At 33.4% G+C, this 18,867-nt stretch overlaps 1 protein-coding gene across 1 annotated transcript; it reads left to right on the forward strand.

Moving 5' to 3' along the window:
• Nucleotides 1–7,296: 7,296 nt before the first annotated feature.
• Nucleotides 7,297–17,622, forward strand: LOC132746254 (ribonuclease P protein subunit p21-like). The gene is made up of 5 exons (XM_060735340.1): nucleotides 7,297–7,448; nucleotides 13,924–14,024; nucleotides 14,349–14,431; nucleotides 15,802–15,971; nucleotides 17,074–17,622. The coding sequence occupies exons 1-5, from the start codon at nucleotides 7,386–7,388 to the stop codon at nucleotides 17,242–17,244; spliced, it is 588 nt and encodes a 195-aa protein (XP_060591323.1). The 5' UTR covers nucleotides 7,297–7,385; the 3' UTR covers nucleotides 17,245–17,622.
• The last annotated feature ends 1,245 nt before the right edge of the window (nucleotides 17,623–18,867 follow it).

An 18,867-nucleotide genomic window follows, 5' to 3' on the forward strand; every position in this document is an offset into this window, starting at 1 on the left:
GATCAAACATTTCTGTTTAACACCCGCCACTAAACTATATCGATAATCCATTGAGTCATAAACCAACATTTGTGAAATTAAAGTATGTTATCAAAATTTTAAATTCACATCTTACTAGGTGGTAATGGTTAGAATATTTTTAAGCGATGATATATGACTGAGGTAGGAGGCATATATCAAATTGAAGAAAGATAAATCATATTTTACGTACTGTGGATACCAATAAAACAGCGTTGTTAGCTACAACACTCGTGATGGCTCGGTGTCTTTTGCTTTGTCATCCTGAACTTATTTTATCTTTGTCATCTAAAGAAAAAAACAGGTTTTTGTTTACTTTTTCAAACATATCTTTAAAAAGATGAATTAAGGGATGTGCATTTATAGTCGAAGAAATTCTACTAACGACAATCTAATAGTTTGTTTTGGTTTAAAGATATGATGCATGCCACAAAGAAATATTCATTCTAATTGATTAGTCTTTTAATATGTTTTGGAGATTCAAATCACATTGATAAAAGCACAAAAACGAAACAATTTTATGTACTAGGGAGGATCATTAACATATGTAAATTTGCTTGACAATAGAAAGGTAGAGCCTCGATATTTTGCCGAAGGCCAGTCTGTTTTCAGTTTTGACTTCTTGTAAAATTTTCAGAGAAGAACTGAATATAAGAAGAGTTTTCATTGGTCTTTTTAAAGCAGCACGCCTCCAGATTAATGCTTATTTTCATGTAATTAACAGCATTATATTGTATATTTACCAAAAGGAAGCAATCTACAAATTATCAATGCCACTTACAACCCGTGGTAATTACAAAAAGAGGTCAAAATGTGTAAAAATTGCCCTTACTGCGTTAGTAACGCAGTGAAAATAAAGTTACACATAATGAAAAAATAACCAATAATCTCCATAACATGTAAATTATTACTAGAGTCTTGAATCTTTCTGCTTTTGCTAAACTCTTAGTACATTGTTCTCAAGTTTGAATTATTGAAATTTTTTCGCTCATCTGTTCGCTCATCTGGAGGCATCCTGCTTTAAAATGAAATCTGGGAATCTCATCGGCCATTCTAAGGATAGTTATTGTCATTCTAAGATAGTTCTAAACTAAAAGTATAAAGGATAGTTCTTGCCATTATGAAACAAAATGTAAAGGATAGTACGTTCTTGCCATTATGAAATTAAATGTAAAGGATAGTTCTAACTTCTAAAACAAAATGTACAGGATAGTTCTTTAACTTTCTATTGAAATTAATCAGATATTTAAGTTCAGTTAACAATACTGCTTGCATTCAGATCTTATTATATTTTCTATAGTGAGCAGTTTATGTTACGTAAGAATTTACTGAGTTTATTTTACACAAAATCCGAGTTTTAAATTTTGTGCAAAATAAGGAGAATAATGTCAGGTACCTTTAATTTTTGATGTTCAATAAGTGTAATAATTATATTATATGATGAATGATGTGTTCAATTGATAAAATGCTTATAATTTTTATATATTTTTGCATATTAATCAAGTATTTATAAAAAAATTGCTTTAACAACTGCGTAGATGTTGGTGTTAGACACCTAGTTCACTTACCGAAACACGACAGGTTTGTTTATAAAGACGTACATCTTAAAGAGTTCCATTTTTCAAGATTAATAACCCTACAAGAAATTATTATGTCAGTGTTATGCAAACTATGCTAATATTTCTATATGACTTTGCATGGAAAACTAAAACTAACATATGCAAGTTAACCAGTTTTACTTCGGCTGAGTATCTTTTTTAAAGATACCTCTTGTATTAATTGTTATCATCGTTCTGCAGGTGCATTATAATGTCAAATACTATAAAATGAATGCTGACGATATTTTTTAAACGTTTGGATTTTTTTCAGTATGTTAAAATTACCATTTGAATGTTGTAATCATGTTATCGAGTCATATTAAAAAGGCGAATTAAAGGATCTGCATTTATTGTACCGCTTGTAACAATATCATACGTTTTACAACCTATCAAAGAAACCAAATTCTGAACAAGGAGAACATATAAATTAAAGTTATACTTATCGATGAAAGAAAAACAAAACAATAAAAAAACACGAGTGATGAAAGTCCATTGTGTTGTTCGGAACATTAAAACTATCAAGTAAAAATGTTGAAAATTTATTTTATGTTACACGTCTGTGATACTTTGATATTGCCAGATGAAAGCTGTGTTTGCTTTTGTTAAGAAGTGTTGGTAGAGTTATCATCAGTTCAACAGAGTTATCTTTCTGTGAGGATTAAATGAAGAGACTCCCTTGATAAGAAAAATTGTAGTGTCGTGTTTAAATACAAATAAATGATCCTCAAATTGTTAACATTCCACAAGTTTTCGTTTCTATAAACATTGACATCGTGTTCGTATACATAAGCATAGCAAATTAGTTTGATTATTAGATAGGAAAAATAGGTTTGTTTGTTAATACAAATAGCTGTGCAGATATAAAAAAATTTTGTCATTAAATAAGAATAGAAATAATGAGTAACCCAAATAACAAACTCGTTAAATTAACATCTCTTATGCGCAGTGAGCATATCACTGAGTATTTGGAAAAGTATAAAGTTTTTAACCTAGATATGTGTTTGCATTAAAAAAAACCATAATCCAAGATATTCAAATCAGTAATTATTTTCCAAACAAAATCAGTAATTATTTTCCAAACAAATATCCAAAAAAGTACAGAAACAGATCAGAACATTGCAATCAACACCAATAGAGTAAATTGAAACAATCAATGATGAAAAAGGACAATTTCGTTAAAAAACTGTCTGAAAAAGAAAAATACGAAACAGAATACACTTGTTGAGCTCTGTCGCTTTCGAGACACGTGATTACCTTTCAGTTAATGTAACATATCAACACTTGCATGACTTTTTTTCGAAAATACGTTAAGAAATAGAAAGAGCATCGAAAAACGAGGCTGTCTAGCTGATTTGTACCAGGGGGCCTAGCCCCCGAATATTTATCAGATTGCCGAGTGTTTTGATGTTCTTTCTCTTTTGTATCATAGTCAAACATACAAACACGTTCCCTGTTGTCACAATATGAAACCCCAGAAAAAAGTAACCAATGAACGAGCATCTGAATACGATATTTCTATCGCTTTCCTTTTCCTTGCCGTCACAGTAAGTATACCCCAGCAAAAAATTAGCCAATCAATGGGCATGCCCTGGAGTGCGGGAAACTTAAACCTGCACTCCAGTTAACGCACTGTGCATGTATATGTATACGATTTAACTCTGACACATTTTCAACAGAAAGGTCCCAAAACTATGATACAATGTCTTGATAATGGAACCTGAGAGGCAGGTCTCATATATCTAACAGTAATACATATGAGAGTCCTTCACTGATAAAACTTTGCACGGTGCGTTCTGCAAATGCGAGTTAAACAAGAGGATCGATATAACATTAAATCTAAACAGAGTCCAGCAAATGTGGATCATCTTTACCTAGTCTGCCAATGTTAAGAACTGTATTCATGTGTTTGTTACAGTAAATTTCCGAAATCAGCTATTTCAGGAAATAACCGATTTTTTTAGGTAGTTAAAGAAACGCCAAAAATGATCATTAGTTTCATACATCTCTAACTAAATATCCAGTTATTTCAGAAAAAAGCAATTTAGCTTACAGCTTCATGCTTCCAGAATATTTCAAGAAAATCAAAATGTAAGATTTGCATGTTATAAACCCACCGCCTCTGCGAAAGCTATAACCAGTGTGTGAAAAGCTTATTGGTGTTGCTTATATATTTATTAAATATTCAAGATTTCATGAAAGTTGGAAAATGAAAATACTTATGATTTATCATTTTCATTAAAGCCATAATTCATGAAGACTTTTTTTGCTTTGCAGTACAAACGTGAAAATCCATTCGGTTATACATGTACATGTACTTAAAAAAGAATAAAGATGAAAACATAAAGCTGATCTTTAGAATAATCTTATTTTTTATTTTTATACCCAGAGTAATGAAATCGTTTGCATGGTTTGTATGGTTTAATTATACACCCGGTGTGTAATCGCTCCTGGTTAATTTGGATTATTCTTTGTCGCCGAACTTATTTGGATTTTAAGCACCTAGCTGATTCAATAGCGGTTAGAATAGTTTGTGACTTATTCTTTCCAAAGCCAGATTTTGAGAAATTTTTGTTCTGGGTCAGAATCCCGCTTCTAGAGACGAGATATTGCCCACACACAAATAGCACAATATCTAGTCGCGTAGTACAATTAGTTAAGACTAACTTGTGACTCAAATGTTCACTTATTTTCACCAAATGATGCATGATACAACTATCACCACGGAACATTACAGTGTTAAGTTTATCTTCAAACACCAACGTTTTTCTAAACACCAGTTTGCTTTGAAAGATTTAGACGAGATTTTTCTAAAAGCAAATATAAATTCTGTATAGACAATGCCTTTTACCCTGATTCAAGAGAAATAAAAGATAACAGTAGGTGAATTATTGGTAAAAAAAGCCCTACATGACCGCGAAAGTAAATCAAAATAAAGCAAAGCCTAAAACCATAAATTTGTTTTAAAAAATGGAGTCAATGTGATTGTTGAGTGGAAATAATTAACGAGTGGACAAAGTGTATTGGATCTTTTGTAGAAAGATCCAATACACTTTGTCCACTCGTTGATTATTTTTGTGATATTGACATGTCAATATGATATTATTACACTGAACTAGACATTGTTTCTTAACTATATTTGCACAGGCGCAATGTATGATGCATTATTTCAAATGTCTTATTTTATTTTATTGTATTTTACTTAATGAAAGGTCCAGTCAACATGACAGAATGATGTTATCTTAAGAAAGAAAATAATAACCCGTTATCTATTTTAATGCTGAATAATCTGAACAAAGATAATAATAGATATGTATCTCAATGATAAATATCTAAATTCTTTCTCTCAGTACATCATACATGAAATATGTGGTATATAAACAGTAATAATTTGTAAAAACGGCAGTACATAGCAAGTCATTCACTCAATACATAAAAAATAGGATAATTTTCTATTGTTTAGAAGATTTTCTTTTTTCGATCAGTGTGAAATGTAGGATTTTGAATGTAACATTCATTGGTGTATTAAATAGAGGTTAATTAAATTTTGCACGTACATCTTTTTTTCTCACGCCAACAGTATCGCTTCAAAATCACCGTCATGTGATGAAAGAGTGCTTTTTGTATCTTATGTCGTCCAATTTTTATTTTTACTTGTAAATAAATAATCATTTGGATAACTATTCAACAAGAAGGCAGCAACCTTATATGGGTAACCGAAAATTCAGCATTGTAACCAAATGACATTATGCCATCAATGACATTCTGTCTTACACACTGTTAAACACTTTACAATCATATTTTCTTTCCGTCGGGTCGCGTTTGCGTATGTAGAAGATAATGGCAAAATATACATGAGTATATATTTAAAAAGAATAGCATGGGTCATGATTAAGAATTTGTTTGTATGATATGGTTCTTAGACAAATGGGTCACTATAAGGTTTACATTTCAGAGGAATAAATGACATATGCTTCGTATTTTAAACGGAAACTTTTATCGATCCTGATACCAGTTTTTTGCTTTTGTTTGAACAGCTTGATGCTATATGAATTTTTGATTTTTGTTGGTGTAACGGTCTTAAAATCTCTAAGATCTAAGCTGTCATCAAGAAACAAGTGGCATAAAAGAGGAATTGCTCTGTGGACGTTGGCTTTTCAAAACAAAATCTTCTACATATACAATATATAAATATTTATATATCTATATACAATGGCCAAAAAAGACTGATGACGTAATCTAATAATAGTAAAAAAGTTTTTAAAAAATCGTTCATGGTAATTTAAAAAAAAAACAACTAAAATCACATAATTGTCATTTATCCCCCTAAGGTATAATACAGTAACAAGACATTCACTTTCTTTCAATTTTAATTTTATATTATTCAAATACATGACTTATAAGTAGTTAGAAATGTGAGAAAAATGAATACAGTTCATGTAACACAAACTTTCTCAGGGTAAAAACAATCAGTTGTTTGTTTGGTTACTCTGACTATCTGAAGTGAGCCTCTCATTAAGGTCAGCAGACGACACTGTTTGTAGTTCATGACAACCCGGAACTCGATGTAGCGGAACCCATCTGAGGAGGAGGAAAATATGACTTAAGAGAAATTTATATATCAAACCAAATAAATAAGTTTCTGTACTTTTAATCACAATATTTAACAAAACATATTATCAAGAACTTATATCACAAATTTAAACCAAAAATAAGTAACTGTTGGACGAATAATTGATTATTTAACAAATTTAATTACGGCGGAATTAAATCCTAAGGGTTTATCAAAGGATCGGGTGCCCAATATAACAATCTTACTTTTGAGTGTCACCTAAATTATCCCCTGCAGCCGAGTTATACAATTCAGTAGACGGATGCGATATACCGGTTGCTTCCCGCGGAATTATATTAAGTGTGCCGGGAGGTTGATCAGATCCTGGCACCAACATCATTGCCCGTTTGAATTGCTTTTTGACGTCGCTGTTGCTAATAACATTGACGTCAGATTAGAAGAGATTCGTTTTCATTGGTGTATAAACCAGACAAGGAAATATCCTGGAGATATTGAATGAGCATAATAACCTGCCGTGTAGTTTTTCATGGGTTTGAAATAGCGGCATCCCGGTCATGTATGGGTGGTAAATGCTCATTTTGTGTTACAATATTTGTATCACAAGCGACCTTTTAAAAAAGGAATATTGCACCAAAGAGGTTGAGCCGATTGTATATTCTATTCAACATATCTGAAGTCTCCATTGAACCAAGGATAAAAATACATTGTAGATCTATATCCTTGTTTCAAAAAAAAAATTACTTATCCCAGATTTTACTTTTATCTTTTATTTGTTGCGTACACACCCTGCTCAATATACTCATGCTCATATATATTAGTATATAGTGTAATGGGAATTGACTTAGAATTCATTTCTGCCTTAAGATAAATGTTTTCTACCATCAAACACATATTTTGTGAACATTCAATGAGCCGTACCCCTTTACAAACGACTCCTAATTAGAAGCATAGGCCCTGTCAAATCACACCCATGAAATAATGTTGATTATGATAATCATGAATGGTATTACAATTGCGTATAATTTAACTTTATTGTTCTAAGAAATAACTTGATCACATCATACTTGATTTGCTTATTTCGAAACAATTTTAATGTTTTGCAGACGACAACGATATGACATAAAATAATATTTTAGTCATAATCACGAACAACAACAACCACGACAACAACAACAACAACAAAGTTGCAGACATCAAAAATGGTCAAAATAAAGGGTCTTGCATTCGAAGATGTTCACAAAAGACTGAATTTTCTTTATCAGGTGTAGATCTATAAGACATCTACTACTCGTATCAATGATGTTTTACATATGGTCATAAAATCGTGAAACAGTTTAGTTTCCAAGTGAAATAGAAATCGGTTAACACACTATTTGAACAGGCTGGTGAAAAATGCCCGATTGGGCTTACAACATAAAAACTCATACATCTTGAAAAATAATAAAGATATTTCTTTTAAACTTTGTTTGTTTATTGAGCAAAATATATGACATAATCATAATGTAATAATGAAAATATTTGGTTACTGTCACTTTTTGTGAGAATTATTTCCCCTTTCTCATGTTTATAAACACACAAAATATTTGAAGTCCTTAAAAAATATGTTACATATGCAAAGTATAAATCAAAATATGTTAAATAACTTTTTTTATGCTCCAATTCATTGCACCAACCAGGGTTCGAATTTAGCAATATTTACTAGTAGCTAAAATTAGCTTGTGAATTTTATGCTTACTAGCTAAAATGAAAAGTGACTAGCAGAAATTGAGAACGCAAATTTATTAACATATGATGTACAAATCATATCAAGTTCTTGGGCCATATGGAGTGGTAGTTGCAGTGTTCTAAATTAGCAGTAGTCTGATAGCCCCTGACTACTAAATTTCTCATCGGGCTACTAACTTTTAACAGTAACAAGCCCGACCAGGCTACTGTATTTTCAGAGGCATTATCAACAACTGTTTTGAACAAATGAGTCATGCTAGTGAAATGTCTCTTGGGCTAGTGAATATTCCAATCTGGTAGTCCGACCAGCCTAGTCGATTCACAGGCTTCGCGAAAGTTGCCAGACCGTCGGACATGTCCGACAAAAATCAGGCCGGTCCGATATTTTTTTCCGAGTTCCGGACCTTATGTCCGGTACGAATACCGGGATATATCCAAGACCGATCAAGACCGAGTTTTCTCCCTTGAATAAAAAAATGTAAAACGAGTTTTGATTCGCCGTTTCATTTTTAGTGTCCAATCAAATTCTAGATACATACAACTTTCGGTGATCTTGTACTCGGAAGAAAATGTCGGTGTAACTGCATTATTAAATTATTACGTTGACGCTACGCCAGGCAAAAAACGTAAATTATCTAATGAAGGAAAAAAGCGAAACAAAAGAAATACGAGTCCAGGCGCCTGCCGAGAAAATTTGTGGGTAAATGGAAAAATGGCCGCTCGTGGTTGGTTTTTAACGCGGAAGAAAATAAGATGAAATGTACATTGTGTCATAAATTTTATAAATATCATGTGATGATGATGATTTTGATCATGAATGTTTAAATTTCCAGACAGAGTCCATCAATCTGGATAAACTGATGTTTTATTTAAGAGAATAAAATTGTGTTGCAAATCTTTAAAAGTTCCTATGTCTTTAAAAAAACACAAAGGTATAACCATATACATATATTTGGGAAAAAAAATCGGTCAGACAAAAGTTCTTTCGGTCAGACAAGAATTGAAAGTTTGTCTGACCGAATGTCAGGCAAATGTTTCAGCTGTTTCGCGAAGCCTGGATTCAGATCCTAATTTCTTACACTGTAGTTGGCCTCTTCTTTCTCTGACCATTGAGCCACCATCTCCTGACTGCTGGTCTAGGATCACAGTTGTTGAACCTGATGTTGGCAGCAGAAATCGTCATAGGGTGTCCATCATATCCACACCAAAGTTACATCTCCAGTCAGTTTTGATTTGTTTCATAGTTGATAATGCACGTTCACATGAGGCATTGGATAAGGTGGTCGTTATAAAATGAAAACAGTCATAATTAAGCTTCTGAAAAAAAAATGACCTCATTATGAGACAATAATGCCATGGATCATGTAATGTTGAAATAGAATGTAAATGCTGGTGATAGCCTTCTTAAATAAATATGGGCCTAGGCATTTTCTACCAAAAAAAAAAAAAAAAAAAAAAAAATGGCGATACCCCTCCCTAGCTTGGGCAGTTTTTATTGCACCCTCCACCCACTCCCAAGACCATATAAAAGATTGGACATTACAAGACAAACAGAATGGACAGAAAGGGGTAAGACCATATTTATAACTACATATGATCTTTCCATTCTGGTTAATAAATAGACAGTAAATGTAATTAAATATGAATACCTTAGATACACTGTCTGCAGGTGCAAAAAAAGTCAAGCATAACGGGAATCGGATTTTCCAGAACATGTCTTTATAAAGACCAATCAGAGACGGTTACAAAATTATCTACCAAATGTAGTCGCGGGTACCGATTGACGTCATTTTTTCACGCACATGCCCAAAAAATGGGCAACCTGCAAACAATCCGATTTCCGCAATTGTATTCACAGCGAAAATGCACGAGACTATCTTTATTTTTTGGCGTTATAAGTTTTGTTTCAATTTTTTCACAAACATTTATTGAAAAGAAGACTTTTATATATTTGGGTCCTTTTTTAGCTCACCTGAGCTTGCTCAGGGTGAGCTTTTAGGATTGGTGAATGTCCGTCGTCCGTCGTACGTCCACAATTGCTTGTGAACACTCTAGCGGTCGCATTTTTGCCTCAATCATCATCAAACTTGGTCAGGATGCTTATCTAGTTGAAAGCTCAGATGAGTTCGAACATGGGTCATCTCGGATGAAAAACTAGGTCACAAGAGCTAAAAATAGAAAAACCTTGTGAACACTCTAGAGGTCACATTTTTGACCCAATCATCATCAAACTTGGTCAGGATGTTTGTCTAGGTGATAGCTCGGATAAGTTCGAACATGGGTCATCTCGGATGAAAAAGTAGGTCACAGGAGCTATAAATAGAAAAACCTTGTGAACACTCTAGTGGTCACATTTTTGAACCAATCATCATCAAACTTGGTCAGAATGCTTGTCTAGTCAATTGCTTGGATGAGTTCGAACATGGGTCATCTCTGATGAAAAACTAGGTCACAGGAGCTAAAAATAGAAAAACCTTGTGAACACTCTAGTGGTCACATTTTTTGACCCAATCATCATCAAACTTTGTCAGGATGCTTGTTTAGATAATAGCTCGGATGAGTTCGAATATGGGTCATCTCGGATGAAAAACTAGGTCACCGGAGCTATAAATAGAAAAACCTTGTTAACACTCTAGCGGTCACATTTTTGCATCAATCATCATCAAACTTGGTCAGGATGCTTATCTAGTTGATAGCTTGAATGAGTTTTGAACATGGGTCATCTCGGATGAAAAAGTAGGTCACAGGAGCTATAAATAGAAAAACCTTGTGAACACTCTAGTGGTCACATTTTTGAACCAATCATATCATCAAACTTGGTCAGAATGCTTGTCCAGTCAATTGCTTGAATGAGTTCGAACATGGGTCATCTCGGATGAAAAACTAGGTCACAGGAGCTAAAAATAGAAAAACCTTGTTAACACTCTAGTGGTCACAATTTTGACTCAATTGTCATCAAACTTGGTCAGGAAACTTGTCTAGGTCATTGCTGGGAATAAATCGAACATGGGACATCTCGGATGAAAAACTAGGTCACAGGAGCTAAAAATAGAAAAATCTTGTTAACACTCTAGTGGCTACTGTTGTGATCCAAATATTCTGTTAATTGGTCTGAAAGTTTGTTTTGATGATTTCTAAGTCAAGATCGAACATGGGTCATCTTGGATGAAAAACTAGGTCACACCGCCCAAATATGGAAAAACCTTGTTAACATTCTAGTGGTCAAATTTTCGACTCAATTATCATCAAACTTGGTCAGGATGCTTGTCTAGGTAATTGCTTGGATGAGTTCGAAATCGCATGTGAAACTAGGTCACCGGAGCTAAAAATAGAAAAATTTTGTTAACACTAGTTGCTACTGTTTTGATCCAAGTATCCTGGAAATTGGTCTGAAAGTTTGTTTTGATGATTTCTAGGTCAAGTTTGAATATGTGTCACCTGGGTAAAAAACTAGGTTGCACTGCTCAAATATGGATAATCCTTGTTATACCCCCGCACAACAAAGTTGTAAGGGGGGTATACTGGAATCAGCTTGTCCGTCCGGCTGTCCGTCCGTCCGGCCGTCCGTCCGTCGGTTTTTTCTTGTCCGCCCAATAACTTAAGATTCCTTTGACCCTTAGTCTTCATATTTGGCATGGAGGTTGGTCATGATTAGTAGATGATCCCTATTGATTTTGAGGTCACTAGGTCAAGAGGTCAAGGTCACAGGGGCCTTGACTTCAAAAAGCTTGTCCGCCCAATAACTTAAGATTCCTTTGACCCTTAGTCTTCATATTTGGCATGGAGGTTAGTCATGATTAGTAGATGACCCCTATTGATTTTGAGGTCACCAGGTCAAAGGTCAAGGTCACAGGGGCCTTGACTTCAAAAAGCTTGTCCGCCCAATAACTTAAGATTCCTTTGACCCTTAGTCTTCATATTTGGCATGGAGGTTAGTCATGATTAGTAGATGACCCTATTAATTTTGAGGTCACCAGGTCAAAGGTCAAGGTCACAGGGGCCTTGACTTCAAAAAGCTTGTCCGCCCAATAACTTAAGATTCCTTTGACCTACAGTCTTCATATTTGGCATGGAGGTTAGTCATGATTAGTGGATGACCCCTATTGATTTTGAGGTCACCAGGTCAAAGGTCAAGGTCACAGGGGCCTTGACTTCAAAAAGCTTGTCCGCCCAATAACTTTAGATTCCTTTGACCTACAGTCGTCATATTTGGCATGGAGGTTAGTCATGATTAGTAGATGACCCTTTTGATTTTGAGGTCACTGGATCAAAGGTCAAGGTCATAGGGACTTTGACTTCAGAAAGTTTGTCCACCCAAAGATTCCTTTGACCCACAGTCTTCATATTTGGTATGGATGTTGATCATGACTATAAGGTGACCCCTATTGATTTTGAGGTCACTGGGTCAAAGGTCAAGGTCACAGGGACCTTGACAAAAAAAAGCTTTTCTTCTCAATTGCTAAAGAATGTCCTGTCCGCAATGTATTGATTTTGACATTTGAAGCATGTAGAATACATAACTTAGCAATGCACTGGCTTAGTAACCTCAGATTTGGCAGGGAGGTTGTCCTTGAGCTCTAAATGGCCACTGTTGATTCTGACAAAGTGGTATGCGGGGGTATTCACGCCATGATAGTGGCAGTTCTAGTTAACACTGTAGTGGTCACATTTTTGACTCACCTGTCATGAGACTTGGTCAGAATGCTTGTCTAGGTAATTGTTTGGATGAGTTTGATAAGACATTTGAGTGCCCTCTAGGGCCATCATGGCCCTCTTGTTTTATTCACTCGCGATATATGCGAGTGACTTTCATTGTTACTCGCTATTCAGAATTTCTACAAGCTATTAGCGTGCCTAAATTTGAACCCTGCCAACACCTGTCAGCATACATTTCATTCAGTTTCCGAAGAAAACTTCAAAGTATAATATTCAGTGTCAAAATATATGTGCCAGAAACAGAATATTAAATCCAAATATATAGAAATTAGGTACTTGCGCAATAATCTTGAGCAAAATGAAGTTGTTGGACACATTTCTGTTAAGAATTTTACATTACAAAATATTATTTAAGGACTTCAAAAATTATGTGTTATATAAACATGAAAAAAGAGGAAATAATAAGATAAGATAAGATAAAATAAGATAAGATAAGATAATCTTTATTTATAGTCAGTTACATAAAAACATATAAACATTAGCTATATAAGCTATTTTCTGACATAACTGACTATCCTTTAACAATACAAACAAACAATCTGTATAAAAGAAAATATATAAAAGTATTAAGAAGATCAATGTACATTTATGAATGACTCGGTATAACAAATAAGATTTATAAGCACATATAAATATGGGTAAGATAGTATTAATTGATTAAAAGCAAATATAACACTACAATCAAACATCACATAAAATTACATCATATAAGAATTCTATTTATGTACACAACCCTAAAATCAGAAATAGATTTTTTTTTTAAATTTAAAATTTTCTAAAATAAATTTAAAATAAATGATTCAATCTTATTTTATTTTAATATGGTTGACCTAAAGTCCAGCATGGTGCTTGAGCATATATCAGAAGCAGCATCTGATATATACTCAATCATGAAAATATGGGTGTAACTAAAACATGTACAAGCATCATAATAAAATTTAAAATGTTTGTGTAACAGTTGCTGATCTGAGCTTGCCTAGACAAAGTCATGGTCTAGGTTAATATATTAATTAAAACCAAATTAAATTAGAAGGAGACATAAAAAGGTAAAAAAAAAAAAAAAAAAAAATAAACTGTAAAAAGCTATTGTCTCCTTAATGGGACATGTGAAAAGCTGATCAGCAGCTGCCACACATTTAAACACTAACACACACTGACAAATGACTATACAAATATACACACAAAATACCTGTTGATGTGAAAAGAACTAAAGTTAGATTTTCTGGTGAATGACCTAAGGGCTCTTCTTGCACTTCATGACAACAACTAAAATACTTGTATAACTGTACATTTCAGGCAGCATACCAAAGTCTGATGAGAAATCCTGAAGATCTAAGCTTATGTAGGTTCCATATCAATACCCTGATGGTTATTGCAAGGCGGCAGGGAATTCAGCTGTAAGTGATTCTATGATCATATTTGTAGGTTCATACAGTATATGTAGTATATATGTAATAAATTTAAAAGATACAAATACTAAATTGTTGAAATTTCTTACATTTGATGTTTTATCGTCTTCAAAATTGCATTGTCTGTGAGGGAGCCAGGTCTTGGCAATTGATTATTATTACCTTAATTTTTAGTTCAATAATTCTTTGACAGTATAATTTTTAAAGAAATCATGATAAGATGTAAATTCATTTCTTTTTCATTTCTGTGAGTTGACAGAAAGCTTAGCAATATCATTATTGTTGTGAAATTGTTCAAGTTAAAAATTTCAGGCACCCTGATATCAAGAGATTAATGTGTAAAAGATGTTGTGTGTTACTAGTGCCTGGTGTTACTGCAATTTATAGAGTCAAAAGTATGAATATAGTTCTCAAGTTTCTAGATTAATTTTCTTAAACATTTAGTTTAAACTGTATCAATGGCCAAGGTTCTACTGATTTTGTTTTACAGTACATTCATTGCTTTCTGAAGGTTCTGAAACGACTTAATTTTCTTTATTTCATTCTTTCAAATTTAAGCTTCAAATATAGACTTTTTAGCTCATCTGCCACAAAGTGATCGCTTTTTGTCCGTCGTCCGTCCGTTGTCCGTAAACTTTTACTTTAAATGACATCTCCTCATAAACCGCTGAGCCTTTGTAGGTCACCTTAAAATTCGTTCAAAGAATTTAATTCCATGTAGAACTCTGGTTGCCATGGCATCCGAAAGAAAAAACTTTAAATATCTTCTTTTAAAAAACCCAAAGAGCTAGAGCTAAGATATTTAGCATGAAACATCTTCTAGTGAATGTCTATCAAGTTTGTTCAAATAAAAGCCCTGGGGTCAAAATTTGCCCCGCCCCGGGGGTCATTGTTTTTCCCTATATGCATATAGTAAAAACTTATGAAATCTTCGTTTAAAGAACCCAAAGAGCTAAAGCTAAGATATTTAGCATGAAACATGTTCTAATGGGTGTCTACCAAATTTGTCCAAATAAGAGCCCTGGGGTCAAAATTGGCCCTGCCCTGGGGGTCATTGATTTTATATATGTGTATATATAGCAAAAAATTAAAAAAATTCTTTGAAAAAAACCAAATAGCTAGAGTTAAGATATATTAAGCATGAAACATCTTCCAGTTAGTGTCTTCAAAGTTTGTTCAAATAAAAGCCCTAGGGTCAAAATTGGCCCTGCCCCGGGGGACATTGATTTTCCTTATATGTGTATAGCAAAAACTTAAAAATCTTCTTTGAAAAAAACCAAATAGCTAGAGTTTAGATATTCATCATGAAACATCTTCTAGTGAGTGTCTTCAAAGTTTGTTAAAAAAAAAAAAGCCCTGGGGGCAAAACTGGCCCCGCCCTAGGGGTGTCATTGCTTTGAACTATATGTGTATAGTTAAAACTTAAAAAATCTTTTTTTAAAAAACGAGCTAGACCTTAGATGTTTAGCATGAATTATCTTGTAATGGGTGTCTACCAAGTTTGTTCAAATAAAAGCCCTGGGGTTTAAACTGGCCCCACTCTGGGGGCCTATATACAGGTGAGTGACGTCAGGGCCATCATGGCCCTCTTGTTTGAGAATCTTTCTTATCATTATTGTTGAATTGACAAACATTGGGTAAAAGATAGAAAGTTGACCAGTTTTATGAGGATTTTATTTGAAGTTGTTGGTAGTTCTTACTGTCAGAGTGTAAGAACAATCTCCAAAAACTTGTAGGTTTTAACAACATTATACTTTGATCCTAGAAAAACGACAGAAGCAAACAGTTGTGACATGTCTAGAATGTGGAACATTTCGTCGCTATGTTTACAATAGAAAGACTGTTCCTTGGATGGATAGACCTGAAGCTTGGGTTGATACAATAGTTAGTGGACAGCCTGTGACAGTACAGCAACATAAAGGAGGAACTGACAAGGTAATGGTTTGACATATGAGCCTAGATGCAGGTGTACACATGCACATACTTGCACACCAACTCACAATATGGTCTCATCAAAATCAAAGTACACGATGTCAATAAAATAAGAATGAATATTAAAAGATCTAATTTAGTAAATATATGTGATGAAGGGTTTTTTAATATGTATGTGACAAAATTATAATACTTGACGATTTGTTAACTACAAGGTGTCTGAAATGGTGAAAGACATACATTTTACTATCAAAATAAATGGATAAGTCTTTAATTGTAGTCATAATTTAGTAACCTTTTTCTAAATTATACCCTGTCAGGCTGATTTATTGTGCAATTTTTATAGCAACTTTTTTGTCAGCCAGGATGTGCTGTGATATTGTGACCTTAGTGCAGTAATCACCAATGGGTTAACTCCTTATATACTATGCTCAAGTTAGAAAATATTGATAATTGCTACAGAGTCTCTCTGTAGATATAAAATAAACATGTTTTGACTTCACACAGTAGATATGTTATGTTTACAATTCTACACACTATAGGTGGTCAAAAAATAAATATACAAAAATCCTGGCAGTTTTTTTAAGAAAAGATTAACTTTAATTGACCTATAATAGGGAGCTCAGCTTCCCATACATAGTTTATTTATTCAAATTAGAAATATTCAGTAAGAATTTCATAAATTTTAACAAAATTCGATGATTGTAATATTTTACTCAAGGATTAGCGTTGTATATCTTTAAAAGGAGTTGACCCATTACTGCACTAATGTAACAGTATATTATTTTATCACATTAACCATGGCATTTAATAATAACGATATTACACTAGTGTAATAACACTTTGATGTGACGTCATTTGTGTCATATATAAACATAGTGTTAAAGCATGCTAATGTTAGCATTACACCAGAGGCTCGCATAATATGATTTTATTCAACTTGTTCAATAAATTTAGTATGAAATCTACACTCATTTCATATCCTCTATGTAAGAAATGTAATAAATTATGTTAGAACTAAGTACAATCAGTAATAAGATTGTCAGTTATGCATTGTATTCATTGTATAACATATAACATGTTTTTTGGGTTTTTTTTGTTGTAGGGTGAAGGCAAGAAGAAAGGAAAGGGAAAGCAGCCAAAAATAACTGCTGCTGCATCAAATGAAAAATTAAAGAAAGATCTTGATAAAGATAACATTTCATTTTCAAAAGAACATAATTCAGGACAAAGTGTTTTTTCAATAACTAAATTGAAATCTTCAACTAACAGTTGACCCATGAGAAAGTTAGACAGAAAAGGTCAGTGAGACAGCATGTTTGTTTATGTTATACATGTTGCCACGAAGTCCCTGCATAAAATAGACATAGACTAAGAGTAACAAAAGATCGGACACAATCTTGTTGTGCAGGGGCTTCTTTGAGCGGTGTTATGTATGATTGTTATGTTAATGTTATAAATGAATTATATAAAGTGCCATAACTTTTTTCAAGCTTGGATACAATATGGGTAACAAAATTTCCAACTACGTTGTAGAGGTTTCTTTATGAATTTGCAGAGTAGAAAATAAGAAAATTGTAAGCCAGATATTTACCTAATGATGCATTTATGTCACAGAATTATGAATTGATAAAATTAAAAATTTAATAAGGAACTTGTTGATTTGTTTTGTTAAGATTTAGCCTTTTACACATAGAAGGATTTAGCCCTGCAAGAATGGTAGAACACCCAACTGTAATTAACACCTGTCTTTCAAGTTTGTCAACAGTCATAATTGCATATATACAATGTTCTACACAAATCATGTAAAAACTTTGAAACATAAAAATTTAATTTGTATAAAGGCTTTTATAGGAAAATAGAGTGTGTTTGCGGAAATCAAAGTTGAACACACATTTGATACTGCACAAGTCTCAGGTGGAAGAAAAGTTCAAATTATATCTCTAGGGCATTTTTAAGGGGTTATTGTTTGTATAATGTGCATCAGTACACAAAGAAGTATCTGTTGGTTTTTTTTGGAAGTTGGAATTTTGCAATAAACGAGGGGTGTCCTGGATGTTTGCTGACACAGTCAGGCCAAGGCATTTTTGGCTTGACTTTTAGAAAAATGGTAGAGTTATCGTACTCACCTTGGCATCAGCTTTGGCATTGATGTAATTTTTCAGTTAAAGTTTTGCACTCAACATCATATCTCATCAACCACTGGTGATGTTAGCTTGTAACTTCATACATTTTTTGAGAGCATAATAAGAGGTCACTATCAAAGGCCCATGACATTAGCTTGCATTTGTCCTTTTTGAACTTTAAAAATTCATGGCTTAAGTTTTGAATGCAACATTTATCTTTACAAATACAAGTCGACAAGATCATAAAATTAATTTGAGTCACTTTCCAAGACCTGTAACTCTAGCATGGATTTTGACTGGAATGATGGCCCTTTTTGAATGTTTTTCATTAACATCAATCATCAAAACATTTTGGGTTCAAACCCTTTCAGGGGCAAGCCGTTGTTTCCTTGAGCAAGAAACTTTACATTCATTGCTTAGTTTTGATTGGTTCCAGGAGCCGATTTGAGTGTTTCAATAAGCTTATAGCTTTCAACACAATCAAACTAAAATAAATTTGTATGAACTTAAAACAGTTGGCATGCAACATCAATCTTCAAAACTACTGATGGTATTCTCTTGAAACTAAATACAAGTTTTCAGGATCAGGTTCACCATTCTGACAGCATTTTTGACTGAATTATTTCCCTTTTTAGTTTGAAAAATTCTTGGTAAAAAGTGTTGTGTGAAACATTATATTTCAAAACAACTAAAGTTGTTCACTTAAAACTTAATACAGTAGAACAACTATGTCTGAAACTTTGTTTTGTCCATTTTCTCGATATGTGAACGGC

This window comes from Ruditapes philippinarum, unplaced genomic scaffold, assembly GCF_026571515.1.
Source record: "Ruditapes philippinarum isolate M1 unplaced genomic scaffold, ASM2657151v2 ctg370_1_1_1_1, whole genome shotgun sequence".
Lineage (NCBI taxonomy): Eukaryota > Metazoa > Mollusca > Bivalvia > Venerida > Veneridae > Ruditapes > Ruditapes philippinarum.